General features: G+C 32.9%; 1 protein-coding gene across 1 annotated transcript; it reads right to left on the bottom strand.

Annotated features, from left to right (window-relative positions):
- Positions 1-2,626: 2,626 nt before the first annotated feature.
- Positions 2,627-8,716, bottom strand: LOC127835428 (uncharacterized). The gene is made up of 2 exons (XM_052361854.1): positions 8,601-8,716; positions 2,627-4,334 (listed from the first exon to the last, which is right to left on the bottom strand). Exons 1-2 carry the CDS (start codon positions 8,645-8,647, stop codon positions 3,167-3,169), a joined length of 1,215 nt encoding a protein of 404 aa, XP_052217814.1. The 5' UTR covers positions 8,648-8,716; the 3' UTR covers positions 2,627-3,166.
- Positions 8,717-14,863: the final 6,147 nt, after the last annotated feature.

Here is a 14,863-nt window from a genome sequence, read left to right on the forward strand (position 1 = left end):
TGAGTAAGGTTTTATTGCACGACATGCATCATACGTCTTCTTCCAACAATAGTGTATCTACCGAGATAGCTAAGTCACAACTTTGCCGATTTCAATTAAGTTAAATGATGTAATTGTTGTTTTTAATGTCTGTTTTTTTTGTAATGAAACGGCCCATTGAGTTTATTTGTTTAACTAACATTTAACTTTGAGATGTCGTGTAACTATCGTGTGTGTACCCACCTCAAGCCCAGTATGTGTTTGTTAAAATCCGTACACCAATTCATAAAACTGTTGCCAACATGAAACCTTCTGATGTAAATTAAAACATTGCTTTAAGATCTACATATGCTGTTTATTGATAATATATACTACTTGATTGTATTTTACAGTTAACATGTCGAGCTTTGCAGTGGAATAAGTCCGTTAAGGTAATTGTCACAAACAGAACAATTCTATTTAACAACCAGATCACTGTCGCTCTAAGTACAATGACCAAACCTTATTAAAGAAGAATAATTTAATGGTGAATATCAAGATATGATTCGGGCGTAATATTACACCCTCTATCAAGCGAGTATATAAATAAAAATCCAAAAACGATTTTTATGGTTTTAATTTTTCATTATTTAATTGCATTCACTTTGGTTTCCCTGCACCGCCAGTGCAATTGTAAAGTCTTATGATTAACCGACCATTACAAATTATATAGACAAACTTAAAGTATTTGTGCTAAAATTATTCCGGCCATTAAGTACATTGATTTATGCATATCAAAGGCAAAGGGTTATTGTTTTTTAGTACAAATTAATATTTGTTTTAATCTTAACGTTTATTTATCATAAACATATAAATCTTACCATAGCTCGTTGTTGAAGTTCGCAATGACCAACACGATCAATTCGCCGGTTCTGAGTTAAACACACTGACATTTGGTTTCGAAGTGTCACGCATATCATAAGTTCAGGTTTGAAAATTACCATTCGCATTTAATCTATTACAACAAGACACTTTAAACATGCATACAACTCTAACTGTTCTATTCAGACGAGCACTTATATACTGTCGCATAGTATGTTTTGTCCCCTTTTATACGAATTATAAATTCTAAAATGGGTAATTTACATTAAATTAACAAGGCGCGAGATGTGTATCTGATCAAACGTTGTTGAATGCTTCAATGAATAACGTATTTTGTTAAAAAATAGGTCAATCACCGTGCATTGTTTACAAATAAATAACGTTTAACTTGTTTATCATAGCATGTGTATTATTTGGATAATTCATATTCATTGAAATAATAAGATGTTCAGGTTGTATGCTGTTTGCTGCTCATTAATAACTAAGCGTTGAAAATGAAGCCTTGAAAACTTTGATTTAGTAAGAAAGGTATGTAATTCAATGTAAATTATAAGGGACTACACATGTGTCAAAATACGTATCTAAGTGGTAAAGAGTTCAATCGTAGATCGGTTAACCCACTGAATAAACGAACAATAATGTCACATAAACAAAAATGATTTTACAGTATGTCGACATGGTAATGGTATTTTCACTTTGATCGTCTTTTGCATGGTGATATCTTGTGGTACAAATTATATTTAAAACAGCGATCACCTTTTACAATGAGAGAAGAAATGGCGGCATGTTGTAATAAATATATATGATTTGCCCCGTTCTGATTTTTTAAAATACCACACGTTAGTTGGTTGTATACACAAATGCTGGAAAGAAAAAATGAACAATGAAGAAAGGTCATACGTGCCACCTAGTTACCTAATTAATAGAATCACCCCGACAACAAAAATATGCAAATTTATAAACGAACTGTTAATAGAGAATACACTTATAATAAACAGCAAACAAGAACACAAATGGGAAATGCTTTTTAATAAACATTTACATTGGGAATCAATATTTACAAATTATATTCAAATCACAATAGATTCCTCCTTAAGAACGTTTCAGTATAAATATCTGATGAACATTGTTCCCAACAACGAAAATCTGTTTAAATATGGCATTGTAGAATCTAGTTTCTGTGATTTATGTTCAATGTCTGCTGAAACTAATATGCATTTGTTTTGGAATTGTCCTAATGTTCATATGTTTTGGAACAACATTGAGACATATATAGAATCCCAACTTAGCATGTGTACTGATTTCAAATTGTCTTATGAATGTATTTCACTTTGTAATACTTTTATCAACAATAGGAACTGCTCAAACTGTGTCAATTGTATTGTATTACTAGGAAAATATTTTATATTTAAATGCAAATACCAACAATGTCCACCAATTTTTGAAAGATTTTCGGAATATTTTAAATACAAAATAAAAATCGAAGAGATTATCGCAAGCTGGAAGGGTAAAACTGAAAAAACATACTCAGAAATTAAATACGTTTGTGATTTAATTCTGTTTTCTTAAATTTTATGGAAAAAAGAGAAGATAAATATGTAAATATATCTACTTCGTATGCTTTTTTACTTGTATACGTTTGTGTCCTTCATTGTTAAAAACATACCACCTGTTTCATTTTCAGTTTCATGTATTCCATATATATATATATATATATATATATATATATATATATATATATATATATATATATATATATATATATATGTATGTACTTTTTCCTGTGTAAAATGATGGTATGTGCATATATTATGTAATGAATAAAGTACAAAAAACGAATACAAAAAAAATGTTGTTATGAATGCCTTTGATAACTAAACATGCTGATAAACACTCACTCCCGAATATAAGACAAATGCATACTAGGTTCAAATAGTTGTAGCTATAGTTAACGTATATTTTGTTTGATATAGAACTTGAGAGCTATTTCAATTACCATAGTTCTTTTAAATATATAACATTTAATTTATCATCAAGGCACTTTCTAATTAAACAAGTATTTACCAGAATGCTTATCGAAACATATATTATTGTACAGTGTTTAAGTTGTATAACTTAATATAATAGCCTATTAAATTAATACTAAGCTTAATGACCAAATTTGAACGTTGCATTGTATTAACATGTTACTTAACATAGTATATTTTAAATTAACAATTTGTTATATTCGGTGATTATCGCAAGCGTGTGCCAGTTCCTCCGATTGTGATGTTTTGTTTTATTAAATGAAGCCTGTATCCAATATGTCAAAGTATCTTTTGTCTTCTTAGTGGTCATCTGAGCTGTTGGTGTTTTCTTGCGGACGTTTTACGAAGCCATTGGATATCCTGTCGAATCGGCGCTTGTTCATATCGGTATCGTGTTCGTCTCTCTCGATATTAGAATTGTCGTTCTTTTTAACAAACCCGTTTGTTAAACGGTCAAAATACCGTTTGTTTTCCATTTTAAGACCGCTTACATCTTCCTTATCTTCAAGCATTTCCTTTTTCTTGACGAAACTGCTGGTTAACCTGTCAAAGCCACGTTTATCATCAACTCGGGAAGCTGCATCATTTTCTGCCAGTATGCCATTTCGTTTGATAAACCCCATATTCAATCTGTCGAAGTACCTTTTCTCATTGATTACATCGCCGTTATCAAGGGTTTCGTCGTCCTTTTTGACAAATCCAGAATTGAGTCTGTCGAAAGGTCGTTTGACCAAGCCGTAGTTTAACCTGTCAAAACCACGCTTTTTATCATCTGCATTCATCTGGTCTGGCTCATCAATTACGCTATTAGAAGGACGCTTAACAAATCCTGATGTAAGCCTATCGAACGGGCGCTTCACAAATCCAGAGCTCAATCGGTCGAACGGACGTTTCACAAAGCCGGAGTTTAGTCTGTCAAATGGGCGCTTCACAAACCCAGCATTCAGTCTGTCAAAACCTCGCTTGTTGTTATCAGAGCCTGCGCTGTCATCGCCTTGTAATTGACGTGTCGTGTTCCTATCGGAATCCTCATTGACACCAATGTTAACATGCTCCATGGGTTTGATGATATTTTCATTATGCTGAATATTAAGGTGTTGAGTGGGCATACTATTAATAACAGACGGCGAATTGTCCTTGGCTGTTGAGCGTTTCTTGCGAATAAATCCCGACGAAAGTCTGTCAAAATAACGTTTACTGTATTGAGGCGAATTCTCAAGTGTTATTTTGTCAAGTACATCTCCCAACAGCCTGTCGTACATGGCATTATTGAACAATTTCCCATTGGAGTCCGTGGTCTCGTCGTTGTCTCGCTTTATGAAACCCATTGACAGTCTGTCAAAGCCCGAAGGTCCTCGCCTCTTATACTCGAATGGTGTTTTACTTGTTTGAGATTTGCGAACGGAGCCATAATTGTCAGGTTGATATCGTGGGAAGAAGAAAGGATGATAACTTACAACACCCGCTCTGAAAAATACACAAATTACAGTGTCATAATCAACAAAATGTAAAACAAATACATAAAAACATCGCAAGCACCTACTACCACTATTGCTACCTTTTAGAACTCAACTGTTCTAATATATTGGTGATGCATGATTTTTTATTTTTTAGTATAATTATTATTTAGTGATTCAATATATCAATGCTAATCGAGCTATTCGAGTAAAAGGCATTGGTATATAACATTTTCAACACAAGTTTAATTATAACGTGCAACGTAGGTACCTAAACGGTGTTCTTGAGTATTAAAATATTGATATATACATATAGCTACAGGCATGATTACTGTAAATAATAATATTAAAGAAGTGTGTGCGTTCAGTCATTTTATGCTTTAATCCGGTATAATCTACTTCGTTAAATCATGGTAAATAGTCGTGAAAACCTATCACTAACTATTTAAAATGTGGTTTTTGGTTGTTTTAATAAATGAAATGAGCTAAAACAAATAATTATTAAAGTATGTCTGTTTGTCACATCTGTTTAAATTTAAATAAAAGTTAATTACTTTCTCGCGATCCTTCAAACGTGTTTTCCTTGCGTTTTTGCGGTCAAAGATGTGTTTAATTACTTAAGTTATTTGAACGAATACAACCTATTGCCTTATTTATCATACTGCGAATTTAAATGATGAAAGGAAAACAAACTCGTTTGGTGTGACGTTGCCAAATAAATACATAACCAGTTTGCTTAATATTCTTATATGTACAGTTCAGGCCTTAATGTGTATTATTATATTAAGTGCATGTGTCTATGTTCAATCAATTGTGTTCCTTGTGGTAGAATATTATTATATGTATGGGCGTTTCAATTGTTTGCTGAAATACCAATAAACAATTAGTTTGTGTTTTATTGTCATATTGATTTCTTATGCAGAACCGATGTCCATAGAACAGTTAAACCCGACGAGGAAATATACATGCGCATTGCGGTTCAATTTGCTGAGAATACCCAGTCATCGTTACCCCAGACACCGTTACTTAATGCTTGTAGTATCATATGTCATCGGAGGGGACTGTTGGGCCACAAACATAACAAATCTTGTGTTTGTTTACGGATTTTGATATGCTTAAGGGATAGGCAATAACGCCTTGTTTATTAATATTATATACAAGCAACGTTTTATTTAATGTCATACAAAAAATGGCACGACTCAATACAAAATTAAAGTCGCTGTTATCATTAAATCTTCAAAACGCATCTAGATCCCGAACGATATATTTCCCTCAGTATCCAAACAAAATTTGCAATTGCTTTTTCACAATTTTGGAGTGGTAACCATAATCTCAAGGTTGAACTTTGAAGACATTTAAATTTACCATTTGAATCGCGATTATGTACATATTGTTCAAATGATGATATCAAAATAATGGATTGCGAATACTACCCGTTTTTTTCATGTGATATATATCGTATTATGGGCCGGTGGCATTGATTTACTAAATAAACTGTTCTGCTATATTTTCTAGAAAGACATTGACGCAACTGCGTTATTGATATGCTTGTAATTGCTTATTTATGTTTGCAAACGAATACGGCAGTTATGTTCCGTTATGCTCACGATTCGTGTAAAATACAGATACTGAATAATTGTCATACACAAAAATGTCTTAATACGTACATTACTTGTATCATCAATTTTGTATATTTGAGCTGCAAAATGATCATAAAATAATCGGAAACAAATGACATTACGAATATTTGGGAAAATATAAGAAAACAACAGCATATTTCTGTTCTGAGCACATATTGTAATGTGCATGTTTATTTTTTGCTATTAGGTAAGCATCATATTTTAAAATAAAATGTAACTCCATTCTGTTGATTCCATTTTCATGTCTGCCACAGTGACTTATTATCTGTAAAAGCCGTAAATTAATAACTTATACCTCAACTTCCTCCATTACAAGTGGCCGGCTTTCAGCTGGATACACATTTTTAAATTAAAAGTGTGTAACAAGTAATACTTGTTATTATGGATTAGACTATCGACCGGATCACATGGCGACATGTCGGTCAATATTTGCGTTTCGAACTTTGTCAAAAGGTAACAAACCATTACCCGGAGTCAGCAGGCCCTATAATATTGTATCTATTACAAAAAGTACTCATTTTACTTTAATCATTATCAAAGATCTTGGACGACTTGTTAGTCTTAAAAAAAACCAAATATAAACTTTGGCGAATGCAAATCGTTTATGTGTTCCTGCCATTAAGTGTGCGCATTACATTTCAAACATTGTACACGATACAATAACTTCGCATTATTCAAATGATGAATCCGTTTTTTATCACACATTTAAATTGTCGATTTTATAACCGTTCTGATTGCATTTGAAATATTTAACCAATCAATCAACGAAATGTCGAGTTGATTGAGTTTTTATGGTTTAATCTATCTCAAAAAAATAGAAAGGCCAGTCAGTTCTGACATACGAGACCTATTTACTTAAGATGTTATTAATCCCTTATTTCCTAATGTTCAGTCAAGGCTAAACTATAAGGTATCGCTCGATTTAACGAGCCACGTAAACCATATACATGTGGTATTTTTGTACAATTAAGTAACTTTCTCTTAGACGACAGAAAACTATCAATATAACAATTCAAATACTAGAAGATTGTTATTTGAAAGTGCCAATTTTTTAATACATTATGTACCATTTACAGATTGTTACGTAGCAATTGAGTTGTTGGACCTTTGCGCTATTTAAGCCTTGTTTTCAAGAACAAAGACGCTTTCATCCCATTAGATGACATATAAATTACAGGGTCTAAGACGTCAAGAAAACAAATGTTCTTAAAGTCACGTTTACTTATTTGGATCGTTTCTATCAAACGAAAATTATGTCGTGTTCAATCTCGGCTAAACTACACTGTCAACATTGGCTTTTGAGAGTTTATTAAATTATTAAATTAAGAGTCGAAATCATTTTCTGTTTTTGAAAAATATTTGAATTACAACACATAATTTGGTCCAAATTAACAATATTCTGAAACTATAGTTTAATTTTTCTAAAGTTCATACTGTACGCTATCGAGTATTTCTTAGTAGTATACAGAGGCCACACTTTGCCAGATTGTATAGCATGAAACATGGTAAATTGATATGTATAATTGTTCATGAAATATTTTGTTTTTATTTAAACAAATGGACTCATACTGATTTCTGATATTGAACATAATTTGCTATGCGTTTAAGCCATTTTCCGGTGTGTTTGTGTTATTTCGTGGATCAGTATACCCTCAAAATCAAGGAAAACTAATGTCTTACGAATACTAATGATTATACGGTGTGCATAACAACTTATGTGAATACTATTCATTGGAATCATCACAGATATCATCTTGTTTTGTTGATATGTCTTTGTACAGTAACAACAACACATTTAAACACAGTTATATATGATTTATTTATTAACCGAAACTACTTACTATTAAATAAAAATGTTGATCGATGTTTGAGCATTTGTTAATCAAATCATTAGCCATGAACTGTATTATGTTGCGTTTGTACCGTAAATTGTTTATGTATATTAAAAATGAGTGTATGCGTGCATTTGAAAACAAATAAGTATGAAACATTTTTTTCACATGACTTACTTCATAATACCCTGTTTAGGTCTTGTCAATAACAGTTTTCAAGCCCGATTGTTTATAATTAATAGTTTGAATATTGAACAGATGAGCAAAATATAAATTTAATCATATTTTCAGAATTATTAAAACCTATTCAAAACATCAAGCCGATTATATTTACCTAACCTGTATACTAAAATAAAGAATGTAAAACACGTTCATTTCAGAAAAGGGTATCCGTTTAATGAACGCAATATATATGAATGTATGTGTGCAGCATAAGTCCTTATGGAAAGAAGCAAGAACTCAGAAATTGTTTTTCGAGCCTATATATAAGCATAGGATGTTATACTTAAGTAAAAGCACAAATATATGTAAATTTGAAATAAGTCATGATTGCAATTTTACTTATAAGTATTAACTGGTTTCTTTTAAGTCTGTGTCATACATTTAAGCATTATAAACACAATTATATTGGACTTATTAATTAAATGGCATACATACTTCATAATTGCGTAGACATATATTAAAGTTACAGTTATGTCATGTGCGAATTTAAGGATATGTAATGTATAAATGTGCCAATGCATTTTAAATCATTAATAAATAACAATGTAATATTTAAGCACTTAAAATCAGATAATAACTTACATGCAGGAGACAAAAGATGCAAAGCGGAGAATTATCCTAAAAATCATGTCGTTTCAAGCACTCCACCGTATTCTTCCAAATATTCGCCTGTACTCTGATCGCCATGCACATCACACAGAAGTAATTGTACAACTGACGTCAATTCTTCGCGTGGCACTATCGGTGTCCCTGCACGAGCCAATGAAAATTGACAACGAGAAATATAGGCGCGCTATTGTAGATTGGCAAGTTTATGCCGGTACCATTAACGCCTCTTTCATAGCACTATTGTTTTGACACTGTATCGCGCATGTCAAATAGGGAATCCGCACAGATAATTTAATCAGGCTATCCAGTTAAGCGGTTGGCATTGAATGTAAATTCATTGTGATCAAAGCTCTAGAGACTCTACAAGTCTGAAGAAGTGCGGTTGGCTTCTTAAAGGGATCTTTTCACGGATTGGTAAATTGACAAAATTGAAAAAAAGTTGTTTCAGATTCGCAAGTTTTCGTGTTAGTTATGATATTTGTGAGGAAACAGTATTACTGAACATTTACCATAGTCCAATATAGCCATTATATGTATCTTTTGACGATTTGGAAACCTAAAAATTATAAAGCGTTGCAACGCGAAACGATTGAATAATCTGCACCCAATTGTATAAACGCTGGTTAAAGATACCGCTCGGTAGCTTTTAAACCTTGGTAAGTTTGCGGTTATTCAGGTTTAGTAACCGTCAAGGTAACTCGATTTTATAAACACGAAATACCGCAAAGTAACTAAACCGCGCATAGTGGAATTTAACCAAAACATTTCCACAATGCATTTTCTAATGACGTAATTTTCGCGCGTGTCACGCTTCGATTGGTGCCTGCGAATCCCTGGTGCCTCCAACTGCGAGAGAGTGCTTGATTAGACGCCTAATTTTCTTGTAACATATTCATGGTCGTCGTAACATGCTAGCCTATTCTTTTATTTTTGCTTATAACCCGTTTTCATATGACTGCGTTATAAAACAATATCTTTCGCCATAGAACGATGTTTACACATTCAAAGCATAACGCTGAGTATATCCTTAACTTCAAATTACATCCGAAAATCACTCTGTCTGTAGTCCAATATTGCATATTGAAATTGAGAAAAGTGCGAGTCTTTTTGACGATTTATTATAAACGCGACTTATTTCACACGTACATGCACTGTATATCGACGCATTTTAATTGTCAATTTATCACATTTTCCTCATTTCGTGCGATGTGCATTGTTTATAATCCGTGCATATACTTTTGACATTTTTAGAATGTACAACAAGCCATACAAATATCGCACAATTTATAAATAATCTGCAATATTTGCTTTCCGATTAAATTCATGTTAGGCATAGAGATGTGTAAAGTATAAGATGATAAAAATAGCACCACACTGGAATTCGGAATGTCCCATTTTTTACACGGTTATTAACGACTCATTTATCTGTTGTGTAATGGAATGTTTTTCATTCTTTGTTAACTTATATATTAAATTATTTTCTTGTACAGAAAGGGCATTTACCATAGACAAATAAAACATTGTGTAAGTTTAAACATATGTTTGTATGCAGAAAATGGAAATGTAACCGAGTTTACCAACGGCTATTATTTGTTAAACTGCTTCGGTTCATTTGAACAGCAGTAATGTAGAGTACGTGACGTAGCGTGTGACGAAAAAGAAAGTTTATCGAGTTCATAAACTCATTTGAATATAGTAATAGGATGGCAAAAGGGTCTTTATTTAAGTATGCTAAAATAATTATTAAAGACCCTAGATGCAAAATCGTCAATTGTTGAGTTAAATGGATTATTTATGGATTTTAAAGAATTATTAAAGGTAAGATACTAGTTCGAACGTGTTTGGGTTTTTGTTTGTACTTTTGTCGTTTACGGTTTTCGGAGAAATGATTTTAACATGGGCGCCATTGATGCATCGGATCACACACGGCATATCCATAACATTATATAAAAAATCACGTTCTGCGCGTCCTTAAATTCGTCGTCCGAAGTCGGAAAACGTATTGCCCTGTAAATTAAGTCAAATAAAGTGTCAGTCGCTGCAATGGTCTGTTTACTTGTCGAAATGTTCAAGGTTGTCGATGGTTAGCTTTTATAATGTCGCGCGACTCGGCCATTTTGTGTAAGTTACCTCTCGGTTACTTGTACTTACCCACCTAGAGAAGCAGGGTATGTTTTAACTGGGTTTTAACCGATCGGTATAACTTACCCAATTTGATACAAACGCTTACCGACCAGTAACCAACAAGTTACCGACTTTTAACCGCCGGCATGTGGTTAACCGCCGGTTTAACTGTTTATACAATCGGGTGCTGGAAAGTTCTGTTGTTGTCGTTTAAATTTACGAAACTACGAAGATTGCTTATATAAGGTATAAAATCCTCACACTATTTTTACCCGGCGGAATAGTCGAGAGGGCTAATGCGTTTTTACTTCAGACTAACTCCAGGACTCCTGGGGTCACTGGTTCGAGCCCTGGTACCGACTACTTTTGTTTCCTTTTTTAATTTTATTCTTGATTTTTTACTGGAGCTTTTAAGATCCAATGTTTACATTTATCAATATAAAGCATTTAATGACAAACTTCAAAATATGCCAAAATCGGTGAAAAGGCCCCTTTAACGCTAATTCAATATTTATCACAATAACACATTCAGCTGATAAAAATATAGTGTTCCATGAACTATTAACAGGCAATAGCTTTTGTACACTGCACTGGCGCAAAGAAAGCAAATTAACCATCAATCCTTCCTTAGATAAAACAGTTTTTACCTTAACATAACTAACCATCGACACTAACTTAATTGACAATATTGTGTATACATATGTGAACAGCCCTTTTTCAGTGTAAATAATGCCTAATAGTTATGCTTAATACGTAACTTCATTATATTTAATATATAGATATAAACTGTCTTTTAAATAAAGTAGTAATACATGTTATGCGCAAACTGCATTCCATTTTTCAGTTAACAATCAGTCACATGAAAAGCGAGACTCTGATATTCGCATACAAACATGTTCTTGATTGAAAAAAGGCATAATCAAAACTAACAAAATTCACAAAATGACCACATATGACATGGGTGAATTTAACAAATGGGGTATCCACCATTGTCAGAAGCGTATAGCAATCATGTTGAGTATAAGACTATTCGAGCAGAATACGGCTTTGCTTTGTTTTAAACAATATTTGTACCGTGTGGAAGTTCCCTTGCGAAGTTTTAGAGATCCGCGTTGACTACATGTGTAGGTTTCAAAACGTGTCGATTTCTATGAAACTGTTTTCTATTCGCTGAGGAAGTATACTGCGTATTATCTGCACTGTCCTTGGCATACACATACATCAGCGCTTGATTGCTGGAGCTGCTATGGTAACGGATTACGCACATTATTTATGAGTGTTCCTATTAGTGAATAATGAGTATTGCCTAAATTGATAGCTCATCTTATATAATGTCAATACAAACTTATTTGTATTGGCTTATAAGCTCAGTTGATGGGGAAAATGATGCAATCGTTTTGATCTGAAAGTCATGCATTAAAAGTGACGGCTTACAGGCGAGCATGTTATGCAAATAAAGTAGCAGAAATAGTGTAACAATTGAAGCAAAAATAAATATAGGTTGTAAATAATTTAAAGAATTGCCACAATAATTCATTACCGGCAAATTTTCATTTTTAATTTGTGAAATGCATCATAAACAACAAACATGTACACACACATACATTTGTAAATGCACATACATTTTTACTAGTATTTTATCAATTGGGTAAATAATATTGCAATTAAATATGTTTTCCAGTATTGTTATTGAAGATTTTGTTTTCGAGAAATTTTGAGATTTATTTTCCATTGAAATTAAGTTAGCTTAAACTCATTATTATATCACCAGTTGTTGCATTGGCCGATTAGACTATATTAATGGGCAATTCGATTTAATAATAACGCATACTTACACACTCGAATAATAGTTCTTTTTCATTAAGTGTGTGATTAAGACAACGCTTCCGAGTCCATAAAATATTTTCATACAAAAATGGATGCATCGACAAAATCCAACTAAATCCATCCACCCCTGGTAGGGGCGGAAGACAGTAAAAACACTTTCTAATAAGACTCTCACGTCTGTTAGATTCTAACCCATCGTTATGTGTAATAATGGTCATGTTTACAAATTACTCCTGTCATGTACCTATTTGCATCACATTTTGTCTCGTAATATTTGCTATTTGGTATATATATTCGTCAAGTACGAAATATTAACAATACTGTAATTTTACTTTGTTTCTTATAATATTACATGATATGTTTATTGCACTGAATTCTTGTTCATAATACGTCTTCGTGACGTATCATGTTGAATTTATTTCGTTACGTATAATATTGAATTATTGTTGATATTTTTTTACTTCGTGACGCTACAAGTTGTTCTTCTAGTCTCGAGATGGGAGTATTTATTAGTATTGTAATTTTTGTGTTCTTTGACCTTATCAAAGTGGCTGAATAGCACCCCATAACAATATACGTTATATGTGCGCTCCTTTAATGCAAATCGAAACGCTTCATACGGTTATGAATAGTTGAATTCACTTACATTTGCGGTCTAGAAAAACATGCTTATATTGAATTCGAGCTTCAATTGTTATATGCGCCTCTTGCAAGGACAATGGGGCGTATCTATTTGCGAAAAGTGTTGTCCCAGATAAGCATATGCAGTCGGAAACGCAACTAACCAATTGTATGAGAAACAAAACAAAAAGTTTAAACGGAAATCGTCGACCGTGATTACCCTGTGCGGACTCTGCAAAATTGTTTTATACGGCATGTTGCAATGATGCATTTAGCCGGGTTTGTTTTATACGGCACTTTGCAATGATGCATTTAGCCGGGTTTGTTTTATACGGCACTTTGCAATGATGTATTTAGCCGGGCTTGTTTTATACGGCACTATGCAATGATGCATTTAGCCGGGTTTGTTTTATACGGCACTTTGCAATAATGCATTTAGCCGGGTTGATTGTTTTATACGGCACTTTGCAATGATGCATTTAGCCGGGTTTTCCCAGAACGAGGCCCATACTTCAAAGGGTGTAATGTTTGAGGACAACGCCTCACCAGGAAATAGGCACTTTTAAGAAAATGCTATTTTATTCCAAAACTGTGAAACTTCAGGAACATTGTTATCATAGAGATTCGTGTTCACATCGGCTAACTTTTCATAAACGCTTATGTTGAGAAAAGCATGTATTCACGATTATCGACTATTAGAAATTTGTGAAATAACAGGCAATGTTCCTGGTTACTCGTGATTAAGAAATATGTTTTAAATGTGGCCACAGTCATTCAAAAAAATGGTCTAATGCTCTATGCGACCAGCTTAGCTCGAGACCATCCTGAAGATTTGTTGGGCATCAGATTTGTTTTATACAGTGTGTATTTGTTTTAAAATAATGCCTAATAAATATTGAAATAACTCCCAACATAGTAACGATAAACATGCAATGTTCTTTTATAATAATCCGAATACAAAACTGTAAACAAAAATGTTAGGTGTATTGAACGTTTAAAAGCAAGATTTCAAATATTATTTTATAGAATGATGTATGTCGGCCAAATACAGTATCACCGTCATTTACTAGAAAAAGACTCAAAGTCATTTTAACTCTTTTTATTAAATAAGGTGTGATGACTGATATTATTACCCAGCTCAGGATAATGATTTATTCGAACAATTGTTAATACGTCTTGATTAGTGGTTATGTAAAAAAGAGAAGCTTCTATATGATTAACTAATCAATCGTTAATAAAAAAAACGATACTGACTCACGAAAAAAACATGTTACTAAATTAGTGCGATTGGTGAGCAGGTTTACATAGGCGAACACCATTTCATTCATTAAGCAATTGTGAACGCTTTTTTAACAACATACAGGCGATTCTAATGCAACAATGCTACGACAGAATTGCAATCAATAACACGTAATGCGTGATGAATTAAGCATATGAATGTACCCAATTTTTGGCAGAACAAGGCTCACTTACTACTGTATTTTATCTCATGATAATGTGTTTGAGGAGTTTCGTAAAACATATTTTTATGACATTAATTATAAATGGAAACGCTTACTCTTATATTCTTTAACCGTATTCTAAAACATGTTGAATTTGTTTGACACAGAAAGTGATGCACTTATTGAAAAGTGTTTTTGTCACAGTTTAGGTCATTACATTTA

Source organism: Dreissena polymorpha, chromosome 6 (genome assembly GCF_020536995.1).
Source record: "Dreissena polymorpha isolate Duluth1 chromosome 6, UMN_Dpol_1.0, whole genome shotgun sequence".
Taxonomy (NCBI): Eukaryota; Metazoa; Mollusca; class Bivalvia; order Myida; family Dreissenidae; genus Dreissena; species Dreissena polymorpha.